A 17,846-nucleotide genomic window follows, 5' to 3' on the forward strand; every position below is an offset into this window, starting at 1 on the left:
CAGCTCCTGGCCCTGCACAGGGCCATCTCTGAGTCACACCGTGTGCCTGAGAGCATTGTCCAAATGCTTCTTGAACTCCCTGTCAGGCTGGTGCTGTGACCACTGCCCTGGGGAGCTCTTCCATGCCCAACAAACCTCTGAGTGAATAACTTGCTCTTAGACAGGTTTTTAAATCTATCTATTTCCTTTGTTGGGTACCTAGAACATTTATCAGTATTAGCATTAGTCTGGAGGGACTGAAGTCAGTACATGGCTTTTAGATTTGTTTTGTGCTGTAGTCATCAGTGAAGCAGCCAAGCAACTATCAGCCAAGTTGTTGAAGGTCTGCATTAACTTTTCTGAGTCAAACTTTTTGGAAAATATGTAAGTTATGCCCAGAATGGGAGGAAGAATAAAGTTAAAGTTTGTGATTTTGAATTCATTGTATGTTTGCATTAACATGAAGGTCAATGCAACAATGCAAAATAGTGTAGTATAAGTTATGCAACCATAATTTAATTGGAAGCTCTTATTTTGAAAGGATGTCATCATTATTGTTGTGTTTCTGTTTCATTTCTCTGCATTTCCTCTTTTGTCCAATTTCACAAGTTGAATGTCAGCAATAATTAATTTTTGAGCAATGTGAAGGTTTTATATTGGAATTTGAGCATGTATTTACACCAGGTGAACAATTTTTTTTCCTATATTATGTCACTGTACAGTACTTTATTGGTTGGTATTAAGAATATTATTCAGATATATTATTTACTACTTTTACATAGCAAGAAAATGATAAAATTGTATCCAATGCTCCTTTACATTGCAAGAAGTTTAATTGGCCATTTATTACATTTATGTTCAATCTAATCAGATGTAAATATTATTTATCTGATAAACAAGAAAAGGCATCCCTAAGTAAGAAAAATTAATATCTTATTTTCAACTTGCTGAAGAGTTTAAGATAACTCTGAGAAAACACTCTCACCATGACATCAATTTGTATGTAACTTAGACACTGAAATAGAACACTGGAATAAGTCATGATTATGTAACATCACTTTAGTTAATCTTTGAAAGCTAATTATGACCACAAGTTAAATTCCAGGAAAGAATAGGTTTACCCTTCTCCAGAAAATTTGGAATAAGTTTGTTCATGCTAATCTGATTCAATAGTCTCCTTTGACAGTCACTTTATGAGTCATGCATTCACATGAGACCTTGGATTTTTGGTCCAATGTAAGACTGACTGACATAGAGTGAAACCCAGAGTGCCTTGGTATTAGTAACATTGCCTATTTCAAAGAATACTTTTGATCCTGGGTCTGTTTGCTACGCTATAGTATGAAAAAAAAAGATAAATCTGACATTCTGTCAAAGTTTAGATTAAGAGAAAAGATAACTTAAACAAAGTAATTGCACGAACCAGCACATTTTTAGTCTTTTAAAAGTAGCCTTCAGTATTTTCTGAGTATTCCATTTGTAGGAACTATTCATCTCCCCCTTGGGGAAAGGAGAGAATAAATGGAACAATATCAAGATCTAAAAGCTTAATGGTTTTATTTCTGCATTCTAATTATACTAATAAATACCTCTATCCATGACCCTGGAATTTATAGTGCAGTGAGAAAGATTTATTGGCAAGTAATTTGGAAGAAAAATGAGATTATTGTTTAATTACAGCATGTGGTTATTAAGCATACATACTTACATACCATTTATTCCTGCTATTTCAAGACCTTCAACTGTCTTTCAGTTTTCACTCAAAAATACTGAAAGGCTTCTTGGTCTTCTTCTGAGAGATCTTTGTTATATTATTGGATCAACTACAAAGTAACTGTGTTACCTTGAGATGTGTAGAGGGGATCAATAGATCTTTAAACAGCATGAGATTTTTTAAAGAAGGTGTTCTATACCCTATTTTTTCTGGTAGTATAGATATCAATGTGTAGGACTTTCTATGATACGGGCTCTGTGTCTCCTTGATAGGGAATTCTTTTGTAGGTAGATTTGCTTTTTGTTGTTGTTTATCTCGGATATCTCCAGGGCCTCATAATTTTTTACCTGAGTCATGTTTTCCCATGTTCTCCCTTTCTCTTTGTGTGCAACTAATTCTGCAAATATCTTTATATCTTCTTGTCAAACCATAAGTAAAATCTTTCAAATAGCTATTGAAATATAATTAAACTGTTGGAATATAATTATGTATCTAACTGTCATAAGACTAAAACAAGAGATGCATTCCTTTGCACCTGTATTCCCTTGGCTGCATGCTATGACAGCAGCTGGGCCTATCTTTCATATAATTTGATCTTTTAATTTAATTTGATACTCCATTAGGTATTCAGTGATTTTCAAGGGGAAGATTTTTCAAAATTTTTACCAGTTTCAGCTTCCAGAATCTGTACCTATGCTGTCTATTACAGTGTCTATTGGAAGCTCTTCAAAATTATAGCAGGGCAACAAACTCAAAACAAAAATTATATTTCATGCTGTCTAATTTTTGTGTTATCTTTTACAATATATATTTATGAAAAATCCAGTGAGGTTTTTGTTGCTAGATAATTTTACTTTTCAGTTAAAAAGACTTTAAAATGTTTCCAAATCTTTCTCGTTAAAGTAAAACGACCTTAAGTGTTGTTGTATTTTGGGGGTTTTGTTTGTTAATATTTTGTTTTGGGTATTTTTGTCTGTAGACTTTTCAAATAAGAAACTGAGTGATTTTAGAATTAGGACATTAAGATTCTCAATTCGAAGTAGCAGTACCAGTATTTCTTTTATAAATACTACTTCACAGTTTACAGGAAAATTTCTCAGGTGTGAGAAGGAAGAAATAAGTGTTCTTAGAAAAAGTTAATAATAATTTACTAAAATAATTGGTTGTGTGGTATCACCTAGTGATAGGCATATTCTTGTCATTTACATTGGTGAGTGAAGTAGGTAACTTTCCAAGTTTTGAACCACTATGGTGCCATTTTGTCTTATAGTTAAGAAATATACTAAAATAGAAAAATACAAGTAATAATTCAGTTTTCACTGAATTCACTGTCACTGTTTAACTTCCCTGTTTTAGGATCTGTGTTTGCCATGCTCAGGGAAACTTATACCTTGTTTATTAAGCTTTGTGTCCTTGTTTGGCACTTGGTATGACTCAAAGCATATCCAGAAGGAAGTGAGACATCTAATCAATATGTCTTTATAGCACTTTGATCTCCTTACTGAATATTTGAATGTAATATATCTTTGATGCTTTTTCAATCGAATGATTTAAAAGTTGCCTTTTATGTAAGTTAAATTTTGTTTTACTGTATCTGTTTTTTCTGCTAAGGTGACTACTCTCCAGTTTTTTAATGAGTGGAAGGATAAGGGTGACCTATATTGAAGAACAGACCTTTTAATATAAAATTACATACTTATAAATTCTTTCTTATTTTATTGAGGTTTAAAAAGTAAAAGGGATAATCAAGCATGCGTGTTTTCTCCCTGTAGGTACATCATGCACGATGTTGCTGGCCTGCTATTCAAATAAAACATTAATGCACTTAATAAATTTGGGGCTCTATGGAAACACACATACCTTGCACGTATGATTTGGTCAGAACTCTTGTGAAGGGGAATACTTGAATGTAAACCATATAAAGTGATACATTTTTTGAAGCCCGTATTAATGTTAGTGCCATGCTAGAAAAAGAGATTTGTCTAATAAAGTAATTAAAGAAAATCAAAAACTCTTTATGAAGCAAGATCAAACCTTTGTGCGTCACTAATTGACATTCTTGCCATTGGCCCTAACTCTTCAATGTGATGGCTCACATTAATGCTCTCGTGTCTGGTGGAATTGTGCAGCAGCCTCTTCCAAGAAAGGGCTGCAGCATAACCTGCAGCAGTAAAAAAACTTAGTTGGGGCCACCAGTATATTGAGGTTATGGACAGTATATTTTTGCATTCAGAACTGAACCTTAAACTGAACCTTTCTTTCAAACTGTTCTGAAGGCTCCTAGTATTTCCATTTTTTTAACCAGTGTTTGAAGAGAAGACAGAGACAGGGTACCATGATATTTGTTTCTCAAATGTAGTTCTGAAGCAGAATGCTGTGTCATTTAGCCTGACTCAGATGACTGTCTGTTTCATGAAGCCCCCTAACTTCAGATTGTATTCCTTTCTAAATAAACAATGGGAATTAATTTGTGGGTTTTTTTGCTTTGTAAATAAATTGTTGTAATTGTTAATATTTTATTGCTGTTATTTCTTCTTCCTGAATTGTTTTAACTGACTGTTAGCATTCAGAAATATTCTAAGCAAATTTCTGATACAAATCTAATGGAAGAGTATTTCTCAAGAACTTAAAATAGTCTATTCCAGGGCTTAGAAATGTCACTGGTAATGCAAGATCATTGAGACCAGTAGGACATGATCAGGGACAGATGGTTTGAGGCTGTGACAGATGAGAGAGGCTACAAATAAAATGCAAGAAATTGGTGCAATACATTTTGTCCTCATAAATACACAACTAAATATTTTGATGTATGTACATATGATAGATTATCACTTTTAAAGTGAAGATGAAATCTAAGTGCTGGTTGTGGTTTTGCCTTGTGTAGTGTGTGCTAATGTGCATAAGTAGATAATGTGTAGCAAAATCAACAGTATTGCAGAGAGCAGTGCTACAGAGCAGCATCAGAGTTTGCTTCTAATATTAATGCCTCATTTACAGGCACATGGCAGTTACGAAGTCATCTTTTTCAATGTAATCCAGGTGTAAACCATCTTTTTGAAACCTTGGAACTGTACCAACTATAACGCTGAGAGTCTACCAGGGCAAAAAGTGTAACAGTGAAAAACCTCAAGATTATTCCTTTTTGGTGGCACTTAAGTATCTGATTTAAAGGCATGACACTGCCAAAGCATAGAAAATCTGCTACATATGCAGGGCTGAGTCTTTTCTAGTCTGTGACTGCAAAGAGCTAAATGTGGTGGGAGAGAAATTTACATTTCTAAGGAGAAAAAAGAAAGCTTGTGTGTCAGAAATTGAATAAGGATTTAATGATCATGTACTCATGCCATCATGCATGTGATTCCAAAAATTTATTCTCACTTAACTTCAAGGATTATTCTTAAAATTCATAGTGATAAAGCCTGAGTTTTTATAAAATTGTATTTGTTCTATTAAGTGGTATAATCCCTCTCTGCAGCTTTCCAGTAATATTAACATAATTCACCTAGCTTAGAAGATGATTAAAATTTCTAAATTATAATGTGCATAGATTTTGTCATGTACTTTATCATTTTTCAAAGCACAGTTTAAAGGTAGGTCTCAATTATTCTCTGTTTGGATTAGTGTATGCCTGAAAGGCCTGGTGTATTTTCTTATTCAAAAGGGTGTCTATCAACAGTCCATGAGGATCTAGGCTGTGTGGCCAGTTTATGTTTTGTAATTACTTCACTTTTAAAGTTTTGTTTAGTTTTACTTTGAAGTTGAAGGAGCATATGATGTGTCCTCTGAAAGAGATTTAATTGTGTGAAATTATTCAGAAAAAGCTACTCTGTTTAAATTACTAAACTCTTTTAATTCACAATAACTTTAAAACATATACAATTCAATTTCTTCACAAAGCATTTTCAGTCATAGTTTGCTAAATATCTTGAGCTAATGCAATTGAAAAATAGGTGGCTTTCTTGTTGATCCAAACAGATTTTCTATTGAGAAATGTTTGCACTATAGCAAAGAGATACAAAATGTAGGTATAAGTCTGTGAAGCATTGTAATCCAGCCTGAATCACTTTACGTGAGGTACCTAAACTTGCTTGGCTGTCTAAGGGCTATGTTTCTGTCAATAAATGAGCTGCTGTCTACATGTACATAGGTAATGAATGTAATTTGTTTTCATGATATGAGTGCCTCAAATTTCAAGTGAATTTTGTAAGAAAAATCTCTTGCAAAATGTAAATGTGTGCATTTTCCCTTCCCCATCTATTGAATGACTCTCAAATAAAATTTCATTTAAATGTTTCTTAATACTCGGGTTCTAGATTTTGTACAGTATCACAACTGTTTTTAGAGCTGCATCTACTGTCATGTAAATTATAATCATCTTTAGTTGTTTGCTTGACATTTTTGTCCGATTTTGTCTGGAACTCACCTGGATAAACCATAGTTTGTACTCCAATATTATGAGGGTTTTTCATATAAAACAATCACAAGCAATTGTATCTGACATTGTGTTAGAAATGTGAAAATATGCCTGCAAGTATCTAGTCATTCAGCAGTATTTTGTTGGTTATTAAAATGATTGTGCTGGCTGGTATTTGCTTTCCTTAGTTGACCAATTATGCTTTGTGACCTCATTACACAAGGCTTTAACAAAGACAAGAAGAGCATTTTGCACCTTGTTAGATACACTGAGATCTGTAAACTATTTTTAACTGCTTCTATGCTATATCAAATACTTCAGAGACAATTCATGAGGTATGTTCTTTCTCTCAATACTAGCATATGAAAAGATTGTTGTTATCAGGATGAAGGTCTGGTAGCAAAGAGGTTGAAAAAAAAATCACTGTTTTTTTTCTGCAATGCAGATACATCTCATTCACGTGTCCTTTTGAGCACTCATATTTTTTTCCCTAGTGAAATTTAAAGGGCATAGAAAAGCATTTGTTTTTGAAGGGATGTCATGGGTGGTCAGCCTCATTTCTGCTTTGCAAGAGCAGATCATCCACATGGAGTTCATTTCAAAGTATTTTGAGATGCTACTGCAGACACTGTGAAATACACAGTGAATCCAGGTATATTATCTTGATAGTTTCTATTTGAGAAGTGTAAATCCATCTTATTTCTTGACATAGGTCTCAATGTACTTCTTAGATGTGTTTGATTTTATTAAAGTATTGATGAGAAGTCTCAGGAATTTCTTTTGTCACAGAACTTTTTTTCCCTAAGATTTTTATTCCACTGTTTTGATAGAAGAAGCATAATTTCTATTTCTTCTTGATAAATAAAGATTATTTCCAAAAAACATCCTGTGGAATTCAGCTGTATAGTTTCAGCTGATGCATTTGGTTTGCATTGCAGCAGTGGACACTAAAAATATGGTAAACATTAAATATTAATGTAGCTTGTTGTACCTGTTGGATTTGAACCATTTGAAACTGCTCTTGGTTATGTGTAGAGTTCTGGTGGGCACTCAGAGATCATTATGTTTGCAAACAAAGATAATGAGAAGTATGTTTAAACTGCTGAAGGAATGGATGCTGGCTAAATTTTCTATACCATTTTTCATTGTGAAATTTTATTAGTTGTGAGTGTAGAACAGCTTTCAGAATGTATTTTTTAAAAGTAATATTTTGCATCTAAATAGAGAATATACATATAAAACATCTGAAAGAGAAAATCTTCAATTTCACAAATTAGTTCATTATAGACATACTGCAGTGTATTTGCATATTTTGTACTGCTGTGTTGTGTCTGTGTAATTTAAATCTAATTTACTAAGCAGTTTGATCTAGCTTTAGTTGATCCTGGAAAATACAGTCTCAGTATAAATGTGTCACACGTGCTTTGCATGAATTTAAACTGTATGGCTGTCATTGTTCATCTGAAGTGATTGTCCATCTGTTATCTTTTGAATAGAGTCCTTTTCATGTGTAAAGAATGACAATACTAAACTTTGATTTCTTTTTGTAATGGGCTTTGAATAAAAAGTTTCCTGACTGCAAAACTTAAAACTTGTTAAAGGAAGCTTGTGGAAGGACCAAACCAAGACAGGCAATGAGATTTTTCTTCAATGCTATCAGTTGCTTGCTGTTCTCTCCAGCAAATGTTTTTTCATGCTTAATTTGTGGGGCAAAAAAAGGTAAAAAATCTAAATGTCTCTAAAGGAAACTACTTCTAAAGATTCTGATGAAAACTCAGCTGATCTATGAGATTTTGGCAGACTGAAGAGGAAGGAGTGCAGTGATGTCTGAATTAGCACCCGAATGCCTAAAAACCTGAGAAAGACAGATAACTGGCATTTTACAGAATGCTAATAAATTGGAGTTTAGCTTCTAAGTTGGTTCAGAATCACTTGTACTTGAAAGTGAAAGCTCAGCATCTTCACAGAACTATGTGCAAACATACTAGGTTTTTAAAACCCTCATTCTTCTTATCACAGTTAGCCTCAACTTTCTAACAGTTGTAATTGTCCACAGAAAACATTTCAAGATAAATGCATTATCAGGTTTTGAAATTTTCTTATTTTTGTAAATACTAAGACCTGGGGGGCAAAATAAGGGCTATATTGTGGATTAAGTGAAATATCTCAAGGCTGTGCTTTTCTGATAACTGAACCTGAAGTGACCTTTCTCAGACACAATTACAGAGCTGTATGTTTTTCCTTTAATTTCATCAGGGGTTTAATTAGTATACAAATAAAACTTCCCTTATCTTCCTTTCTACCTAATTGGCTTGTCTTTGCTTATATATGAAGAATGTGAAAATGGGCTGTAATTAGGATGACCGTGTTAACCTTTTTTTCTCAAACGTACTGTTGCCTAAAGGCCTCAAAGCCTAAAACCAGTGCTTTGGATTATTGCTTTGCAATCACTATGGCTCTCCCATAGGTTTTCTCATGAGCAGAAGGGCTTTGGGTGCTGCAGGTTCCCACTGCTTAACGGGATCTTCATTCTTCTCCCCACTAAATGTTTATTGATTATCTCACTGCTCCACACTCAGCCTCCAACAACTTAATATCAGGTGACAGTCAGGAGAGTTCTCCAAGTAATTAGAGTGGAGCATTGAGGGAACAATTAAGAGCAGAGTTATTAAACTTGATTTATCCTATTCTCTCCTGAACACTTTCTTGGATATCAGAACATCACACTTTCACAATCTACCCTAGCTGAGAAATTAGTGGCTAACCTGCTGCTTATCATTGTTGCCTTGCTGCCTTGAGGCACACCCTCTTGGTTTCAGTCACTCAGCTGGAAATATTAGAGTCCATAAAGTTTATCAAGGGTTTTAATTAGATCAATCTGAAGAAGCAAAAAAAGAGGCTTACCAGCCATTATTTTATAATACACCACACTGTATTTGAACGTTTCCAAGGCTTGACTTTAACCCACAGTAGCAAGAAGCTTCAAGTAATTGCTGAAACTGCTTTTGGAGTGCTAGAATCAGTTTCTATTTTGTTTAGATATTGCAATGTTACTAGATAAAGTCTGAATCCTTTAGAGATTTCTGTAAATAATGGGGTTCTCTTTGAATATTCAGTGAGATACTTGATTTAACCATTTCTGTACTGCTTCATCATTGGTTAGCATAGATCGCTGACCATGGCCCTTAAAAAAGTTAGGCCCTATTCCCTCATTAATAGGCACATGTTTGGAATGAGTAATCCAGATTAGTTAGCAGCTCACAGAAGATTTTGACTAGTGGGTCTTTTCACTGTTCATGATCAGTGATGAAAGATTTATGTGGGAGCTGACAACTCTTCAACCCCTGCAGACGAATAGCTATAATAAAAATAAAACAAACATGCATAATGTTCCTATTATCCTGTCTTTCTCTACTCTTTTAGACTGGTAGGATCTTGGGGCCAAAATCCATTCAACAGCATCTGCATAAAAAATTTCTTGCATCAAAATACTAGCAGAAACTAGTTAAAACCAGATTTTTCAATCAGGTGGGAAACTGAGTTGGACCAAACATTGGTAACAGAGACCTTGTTCTGTGTTCAAATATAGTCCATTTTCTAAAGGTGGGAATATGGCTGGGGTGTTACTTGACTTGGTTTTCAGAACTCTTTCCTCAATGTTGAAAGCAAACAGTAAACACAGTAATTGGAAGAAGATAATGCTCTTTGTTTTTGAACTTCCATACTAATCTACATTTCAGTTCTTGGAAATAAATTTTCTGAATATCTGACAATTGACAAAGTCATCTGTTTAGACAGGAATTTGATACCTGCCAGTGGCTTAAGGGTAGAATTTTTGAAAGCATGACTTCTGGTTTTGAATATTCTTGTGCAGTGGTTGAATGCAATCTGTGTGTTTATCTTTCCTTAGGGAAAATATATCAGTTGTTTATTGAAAATAAGGACATAAGAGTCAAAATAGAATTATTCAACCTGCAGTCATTTGAACAAGAATAATATTAACATTGCTGGTATTAGAGTTTCCTAAATAAACTTCAATTTTTTTTTCTTACAGTTGTGATTAATTTCATCTTAGATTTTGTAAATTCCTGAACAAGACTTCAAGTAATGGTGCTGTACCTTCAAAATACACCACCATTTAAGTAACCGGTTGCCTTTTCTCTTTAGGAATGTAAGAAGAAGACTTATGCCAGTCCACAGATTACAGTTTATTTTACAGGACTATGCAGTCCTTTGCTGTTGATTGCTATTTTATAGAAAATTCCTCTATCATAATGCTTTTTGGAGCACCTCTGACCCTTTAAGAGGTCTGAAAGTTCTTCAGATTTGTTGAGTTTTCAGCACCCTCCAAATTTTTACCAGCATTTTGTATATAGTGTTCTTCATACTCATCCACAGCATAGTACATCTCCATGTTCCACAGTCCAGGACAAATGCTGAGTACAAATTATGCAAAGCATTCTTAGAATTCAAGCAGAAAATATACCCATATGTTTTGAAAAAAAGGTGTGTAAGAACTCAGTCTTGCAACTGTGCAGCCTTCTCTTCTGTATTTTAGAATCTATCAGGATATATGCTATGTGTAAGAGAATGTTTATAGCTACCTATTATAATTTCTTTCTAAAAAGACAATTAACAGCTCTAAGTAAAATGTAACATGTAACAAATTATGAAATCGAATTATTAATACTCCAGTCTGTAAATGTATTGATTTATCCCAGCAGAAAGGAATAGCAACCAGCCAGGTTCTGTATTAATTAGTCCTATGTGCTATTTTTCATCTGTTGGATTAATCTGAATCGATTAAAGCATGTTGTGTTAATTCTAAGCCAGAGAGAAATGTTTAAAAAATACACATACTATTTTGCATATTGGGAAACTAATGTTATAATAGTGAAAGCACCATAAAATAGATTGTACTTGATGCAATAACAGAGAATATGAGATTATCTATTCTACTGAAATTTCTGAACCATGCAGAATATTTAAGTAAATGCTTCTGTGTTTATTCCCTTTCACTGTGAATTCCTTTCTTTAATGTTTATTTTAAATTAAGTTCTGCAAATATTCTGTGTTCTTTAAAGCTGTACTCTTGATTATTTCCTTTGTGTTTAGACCTGGTATTTGTAAATATGATACTTATAGCATAGTGTATGTCCCTGCTTGATCAAAAAATAATTTTATTTTATAAATGTATTTATACACAATCAATATATTTATACACAGTCAATATACTAAAAACTGGGGGGTTCTGAACTGGTAATATTTTGGTAGAGAATTCATTAAACCTTAGTATGCAACGGTCCAAATCTACTACACAGTCAGTCTGTTTTCCACTTTGTTTAATAGCCTATGGCATAAACTGGAGTTAATTATTTGGGCTGACAAGTAACTCTGTTTTCTGTCTGCTGCAGAGTCTCTCCGAGGCAGCGATGGAGCTGAGAAGAAGAGATCGATTTCTGCGTCAGCAGAATAGACTTCTTACCCAGCTGGAGCAGGACAAGCGTCGACTGAGCAAGAGCATCCGTGATGCAGAGAGTGCCCTCTGCACGGCAGCGAAGTGAGCACTGGGACCTTGGGGAGATCACTTAAAACGGACAAAAGATCAATTCTTACTTTCATGCACAGGGTTTTAGCCTTAGCTAATGTAATGCTAGAAAACAAAAGTACATCTGCCTCTCTTTGAAATTCAGTGCTAGACTTTGAAAAAGAAAACTGTTAGTTCAAGATACTGCACGTTATGTTTTCTGTAGTTATCCCATAATAGTGCTACAAATTCTTAGTCCAAAACGCATAAGCATTTTGTCTGCCAATTACCTTACTTATTTGACAACATCTCTTTGGTAGAACTTTCATATTCTGTTCGTTTAAGGAATGGTTATTCTAAAGGGGTTGAAACCCATTTTGGACCTAGGCTTATCTGTGGAGTAGTATAGATATTTCTTCTTATTTCAGAGAGTTTTGGATTTAGATGTAAGCCCCATGCCTTTTTATACTATAACTTGAAGAGTGGAAGGAAATGTTCAGGGACCATTTTTGAAAGTATTGGTAGTCAAAAGCTGCTCCGCTGACTTTAATGAGATTATTAATAGCATCTTAGAATTGTATAGTCAGATAAAATTATAAATCCTTTCAGACCTTGTTATCTATTACTGTTACAATAGTATGCACTTTGAATATTATTGGTCCATGGCCAAGATTTTTAAAAAGTTCAATTTCAAATTAAAATTTCTTATTATACCTGGGGTAGATTTGACCTATGAAGAACAATAGCTTAGAGGCTTTAAGGGGCTTATGCACCAGCAAAATTATGTAATTAATATAGTTATCAGTGATATGTTTAACAAGCTAATTAGAATGACAAATATTATTTAGTATAAGTGTATCAAAGCAGATTATGACCCAAAGAAGGATTTGTTCTTAAAAGCCTTATCCTTTTCACCCTGCCCCAAGCTATTTTATGCACTCCAGTAAGGATCATTCCCTATGGCCATTCTTATATTCAGAAAAGGTTTTCTTAATGTGAAAACTTCATTGTTCTACCAATTCTTCTTTTTCTGTGTGCAAGTGTCTTTTTCTTCCTTTGGAACATGTAAGCAAAGTTGGTAAATATACTTTGGTCTTACCCTGAAACTCTTATTTTAATATCCATTCCATTACCTAAGTGATTGTAGGCAATGCATGGGTATCTTTCAGTTTCTTTCCCAAGTTTTTGTAGTGTTGTAAAAGACAGCAAGATGTCTGTCTTGTTCTGAGAATTTTCCTGATTTTCTTTTAGCGGTGGCTAGCAGTTCATTCCACTGTCCTCCTGAGTAAAAAGCAATATTAATGAAAGTGTCTGAAACAGTGAACCTGACAAAAATACACTATTATTTTGGTAATTTCTCTGTGTTGTGGTTTAACCCCAGCCAGCAACCAAGTGCCCTGTCAATCTAGTCCAAAGAAGACTAGATCCTGAATATAGAAAAGTCTATGTGGCTTTATTAGGAATGTAAAACCCAATTCTACTCTTCTGGCCACCTTCCTCTTATTTCTGTTAAGATAGTATGAATCAAGAAATGAGAAAGCAGCCATCATTCCGTGGGGAAGAATGCCATGATTTTGACTGAAGAAGAAGAAGCTGAGGGCAGACCTTATTGTTCTCTATAGCTACCTGAAAGGAGGTTGTAGTGACATAGGGCTTGGACTGTTCCGCCAAGTAACAACTGCTAAGACAAGAGGAAATGGCCTCAGTTGTGCCAGCAGAGGTTTATATTGGATATTAGGAAAAGATTCTCCCCTGAAAGGGTTGTCAAGCATTGGAACAAACTGCCCAGGGAAGTTGTAGATCTGGAGGTATTTAAAAAATACAGCCCTTGGAGACCAGTTTAGTGGTGGGCTGGGCAGTGCTGGGATAATGATTGAACTCAGTGATCTTAAGGGTCTTTTCCAACCTAAATCATACTGATTCTATGGATTCTGGTATTGTAAGAGCTCAAACAAAATATACACATAGGTGGCAAAATAAGAGACAGTCGTGGAATGCTGAGGTTTATTAGCTTTTCTGGCATGGATTCTATTTGACTTCCTATGGTCATGATCTCTTTTCTCTTTAGTCATATGGTATTATGCAACTTCAGTTCTATTTCTGTCAATCATGAGTTGAGGCCAAGGTTTTTCATGACAGCCTAGCTGATGAGAGCTGTCTTTTTTACTGAAGCCCTAATCTACAAAAGGGCATTAGAGAATTGTTTCATTCTCCAAGCCTACTTTGGAAATGTAAGAGAATGTATTCTCTTCCTGCTAGAAGACTCCATTCAACATGCCTTTTACATCTAAAACTCTCCAAGAAAATTATAGTTGTTCATGAATATGTCCATAATTACAGCTAGTTTAATTGATAGTCCACAATAGAAGAAAATTTCATATGGAAATATTCCAAATAGTGTGGTACATGAACTATTTTTTAAGGTTTGCATTGGGGATATAAAAAGGAGAGACAAAACCATAATACTTTGAGTTATCAAAAATTATTTGTAAAAACATAATAGTTAAAAAGTAGCAGAAAATTAATTTCTAAATCAGGTGAGTTTTCAGTTCTGTGATCTACCTCTTTTTTTTTTTGGTCTTGTAATAGAGACAGAGAATTGATCATTAGTCATATGAAAGCTGTGGATGACACTCTTCATAAGGTAAGAATTTAAAGTTATTCTTCTGATTTGTATTTCTAAACATATCAAAGTTTTACCACTGCTTTTGCTCAGGGAAGGAGAGAAGTTGTAAGGTGACTTCCATTTCCTAGAGTTTATTTCTACCTTCAACTTCTTTCATCCTAAAAAAATGTTCATTTTTAGTGAAATAAAATACAATTTTGAAGTACACAAACTTCTTATTTCTTATTACAAAACTTTCTACAAAATCCACTTTTTTTCCCTTAATCACTGAGACCACTATTTCTAGTTACCAAGTGAAGACAATTGAACATCCAAACAGCTGATAATTTCTATGGAGTAAGTCAGAAGTCATCTGGTGATGTCACATGCATGGTAGCCATAAAACATACAGCTTTGTGCATGCTACTTTAGTCTTTGATATATGATAAAACACAAGGAAAAGACAGTAAGATGCAACCTGTAGTCAGAAACTTTCATGATATTTTAAAGACAATTTTCAAATTGATAAATAATCTTAAGTGTTCTCTTTTACTTGCACAGTTTTGCCCTGGTATAGCATTATTTGAAAGTCCAGTAAAGCTTGTATATTAATTATTTAGGCAAAAGGACTGGTTTTAACTGTAGCTCTAGTTGTTGATTGTTTTATAACTGTTTTTAGTCTAGAGCAACACAAAGCAAAATAACTGTTTTTATTGCCTTGGAGTGTTAATTTCCCTTATCACATCTTGAAGTCACAGCAACATGGGAATCTATTCTTCATTTTAGTTTCTGTGTTCACCAGAACTAATTTAATTTTCTGATATTTTTTAAAGTCTTTCTTTCCTTTAATGTTCAAGAAAGTGACAGAACCTAAAACTGTGTGTTTCAGCTGCAGCAAACTGTTAGTACAGACTGTCTGGCTTTTTTGCCCCCACCTGTTTCGTACTGGCTTGTTTTAAGCTTAACATCTCATGTCATGCAGAAAGTGTTGTGTTTTGCAGTAAGACATACATGTCTGTGGCATTCAGAATTTATTGTCTGAGATTGCAAGGTTACATTTTGGTTTTGAAAGCAATGCCATTATGTGCATTAAATTGAAGGATTGAAGGATTGGAGTGTTTGGGGAAAGTCTATAGAGAAGGCCACATTCTTGGTACTTATTAACCTGATGCAGTGAATTGATTGAGAAACAGCCATATTTTTTCTGAAAATTTTAGTTGCCATATTGCTTCTTAATTCTTGATGTACATAGTTGGTAGGCCCACATAGCACGTTAGTGAGTAGCAATTAATTTATCCTTTCTGGTTTGTCAACCTAAGGAATGAGGAAAACATAAGAATTAGAAATGTCAGGATGCTCCTTTCTGCAGGAACTAAAAAAATTGATTGCAAATCATTCAAAATTTGACATACTATTTCTCCTAGAAAAACAAAGAGAGATTATTGATTTTGTTTTGGATGTATCTGAAATGTAAATCCTACATCATAATGGTAACTAATTACCTAGCATTAATGAATATGTGTAAACTATAAAGTTTACACTGTTGGTCTTAAAGGGTTTCTCACACAGTAAAAAATGAGTACATGAAGAAATGGATTAGGTACTAGTAAAGGAACCATAAACCCTTCTTTCTCCACTAGAAATTCTGGGATTTACTTTTGTTTTAAGAAAGAAATCAAAAGAAAATGGGTAAAGTTCAGAATCAACTGAAGTTGGACAAGTACTGCTACTAACCACAGCTTTACTTTGTTTGAAATTGAGTTTGAAATTGAAGGTTTTGATATTTCTGTGTTGATGTATTCATGAGCAAATATCCACAAAATTCCACTATATCACTTCAGGATCTGTATTATTAATTCATAATGCTAAATTTTTACTTACAGATCTCAGAGGGATTTTCCAGACATCCTTAGTAATCTTAGCTAGACTCAAGATAAGACAGTATACTCTGATCCATTAAAGTAGCCTCATTCCTCTCCATATTCTATCCCTACAAGAATTCCAGAAGTTAGAAGTGTAGATACTAGATCATCTGCCTTTGGATATACTGGGGTGTAACATTCAGCAAACAAAAGTAAGAGAAAGAGCTGAGGGAAACAATCTCTGGCATACTTCTAATATACCACTAGACCAGGGATCATTTACACTACTTTCTGCTCTGCACTGTGACTGGATGGATGGAACATCTAGTATCAAAATTTGACTTTGACAGAAAGTGCTTGGGCATGCTTGTGCCCAGAATGATTCTTTCAAGACCATTGTGGAGCTACCTTTTTAACCTTCATGAATATTTATGAAGCATAACTGTTGAAGAATGTGAGCACTGGCTATACTAAGAGAGAAAATGTTTTTAACAACTAGTTTCATGTCCTTCATAAATTACAAGAAGTTCTTTAGAAGGTTATTTTTTGTCTTACCCTGAGTCATGTCATATTAGCTATCTTTATCCTACTCCTGGAGCTGAATTATTTCCACAGAAGTTCCTGATCAAATAAGAGATCTTTCTTCATCTTATACCATCTAAATATTATGGACAAATACCTAAATGTGAAGTGAATGTTTTAAGAAATATAAAAAATCAAAACAGAATATCACCAAGAACAGAGACCTCAAAAGGATTATGGTTTGGTTCAGTTTTATTCTCAAAATACTGAAGATGACTAGAAGGTAATAGCAAAATAAAAACAGAAATGAATAAAATTTTACTGAAAGAGTGATGCAAGGAAATTCCATCTACTTGAAGTTCAAACATAAAGGGTTTTCTTAAAATGTCTTCTAATAAAAAGAAAAATAATTTAAGAACGTATCTTACTTTAAAATCCATGGGCAGTTCTTTTTTTATGTATGAAAAATAAGTTGTTTCATGAAACACTTTCCCCTCAAAAAGTTGAAGTTATTTTTGTTATATAATAAACCCTTGTTATGCTTGCTGTAAACGGGAAACTGTAATTCATTACTGGTAAACTGTATTCCATTACTAATTTCTTCTTTATTTCTTAATATTCTGGTTGTATAAATGGTATAAGAGACATTAAATCTATTAATTTCTATGACAAGATTCTTTAACATGTGTAGTTAATCATCTATTAGGTATGGTAGTAATACCAAGGTTGTGGGTTCAATTCCTGTTATTTAAGAGTGGACTTCATGATCTTCGTGGGTCCTTTCCAGCTCAGAATATTCTGTGATCCTGTAATCCCATCAGAGGAAGAAATAATTTTACACTATCTCTTCTAAAATCTTTTATTGCTTCTCAGTTTGAATGCTTTTTTTGGGCTAACCGTGGCCAGCAGCCATAGGCCCACCCAGATGCTCTCTCAGTCCTCCTCAAGAGAGCAGGGGAATGAAACAGGATGAGAAAGCTCATGTCTTGAGATCTAGGTAGAGACATTGCATAATATTCATCATCACAGATAAACCAGCTTACTTTGGGAAACTATTTTAATTTCTTTTTTGAAGTAGATTTGGAGAGATAGAAACAATTTAGAAATTAGCATTACCCTGCCTTTTAGTCTCAGCTTCACTTATGACTGCCCTGCTCATGCTGTGAGGCACAGCGGTTTGCAGTCAGTGCACACCAACTCCTCTTTTCTGTTCCTACATCCTC

The 17,846-nt window shown here is 34.2% G+C and overlaps 1 protein-coding gene across 1 annotated transcript in view; it reads left to right on the top strand.

Annotated features, from left to right (window-relative positions):
• Positions 1–17,846, top strand: part of CCDC171 (coiled-coil domain containing 171) — a 161,251-nt gene that overhangs the window by 87,778 nt on the left and 55,627 nt on the right. Inside the window, exons 21-22 of the mRNA XM_077790231.1 lie at positions 11,522–11,667; positions 14,224–14,278. Of these exons, the coding sequence (XP_077646357.1) occupies positions 11,522–11,667; positions 14,224–14,278 (201 nt within the window). The remainder of the gene's footprint in view (positions 1–11,521; positions 11,668–14,223; positions 14,279–17,846) is intronic.

This window comes from Lonchura striata, chromosome Z (assembly GCF_046129695.1).
Source record: "Lonchura striata isolate bLonStr1 chromosome Z, bLonStr1.mat, whole genome shotgun sequence".
In the NCBI taxonomy this organism is placed as follows: Eukaryota; Metazoa; Chordata; class Aves; order Passeriformes; family Estrildidae; genus Lonchura; species Lonchura striata.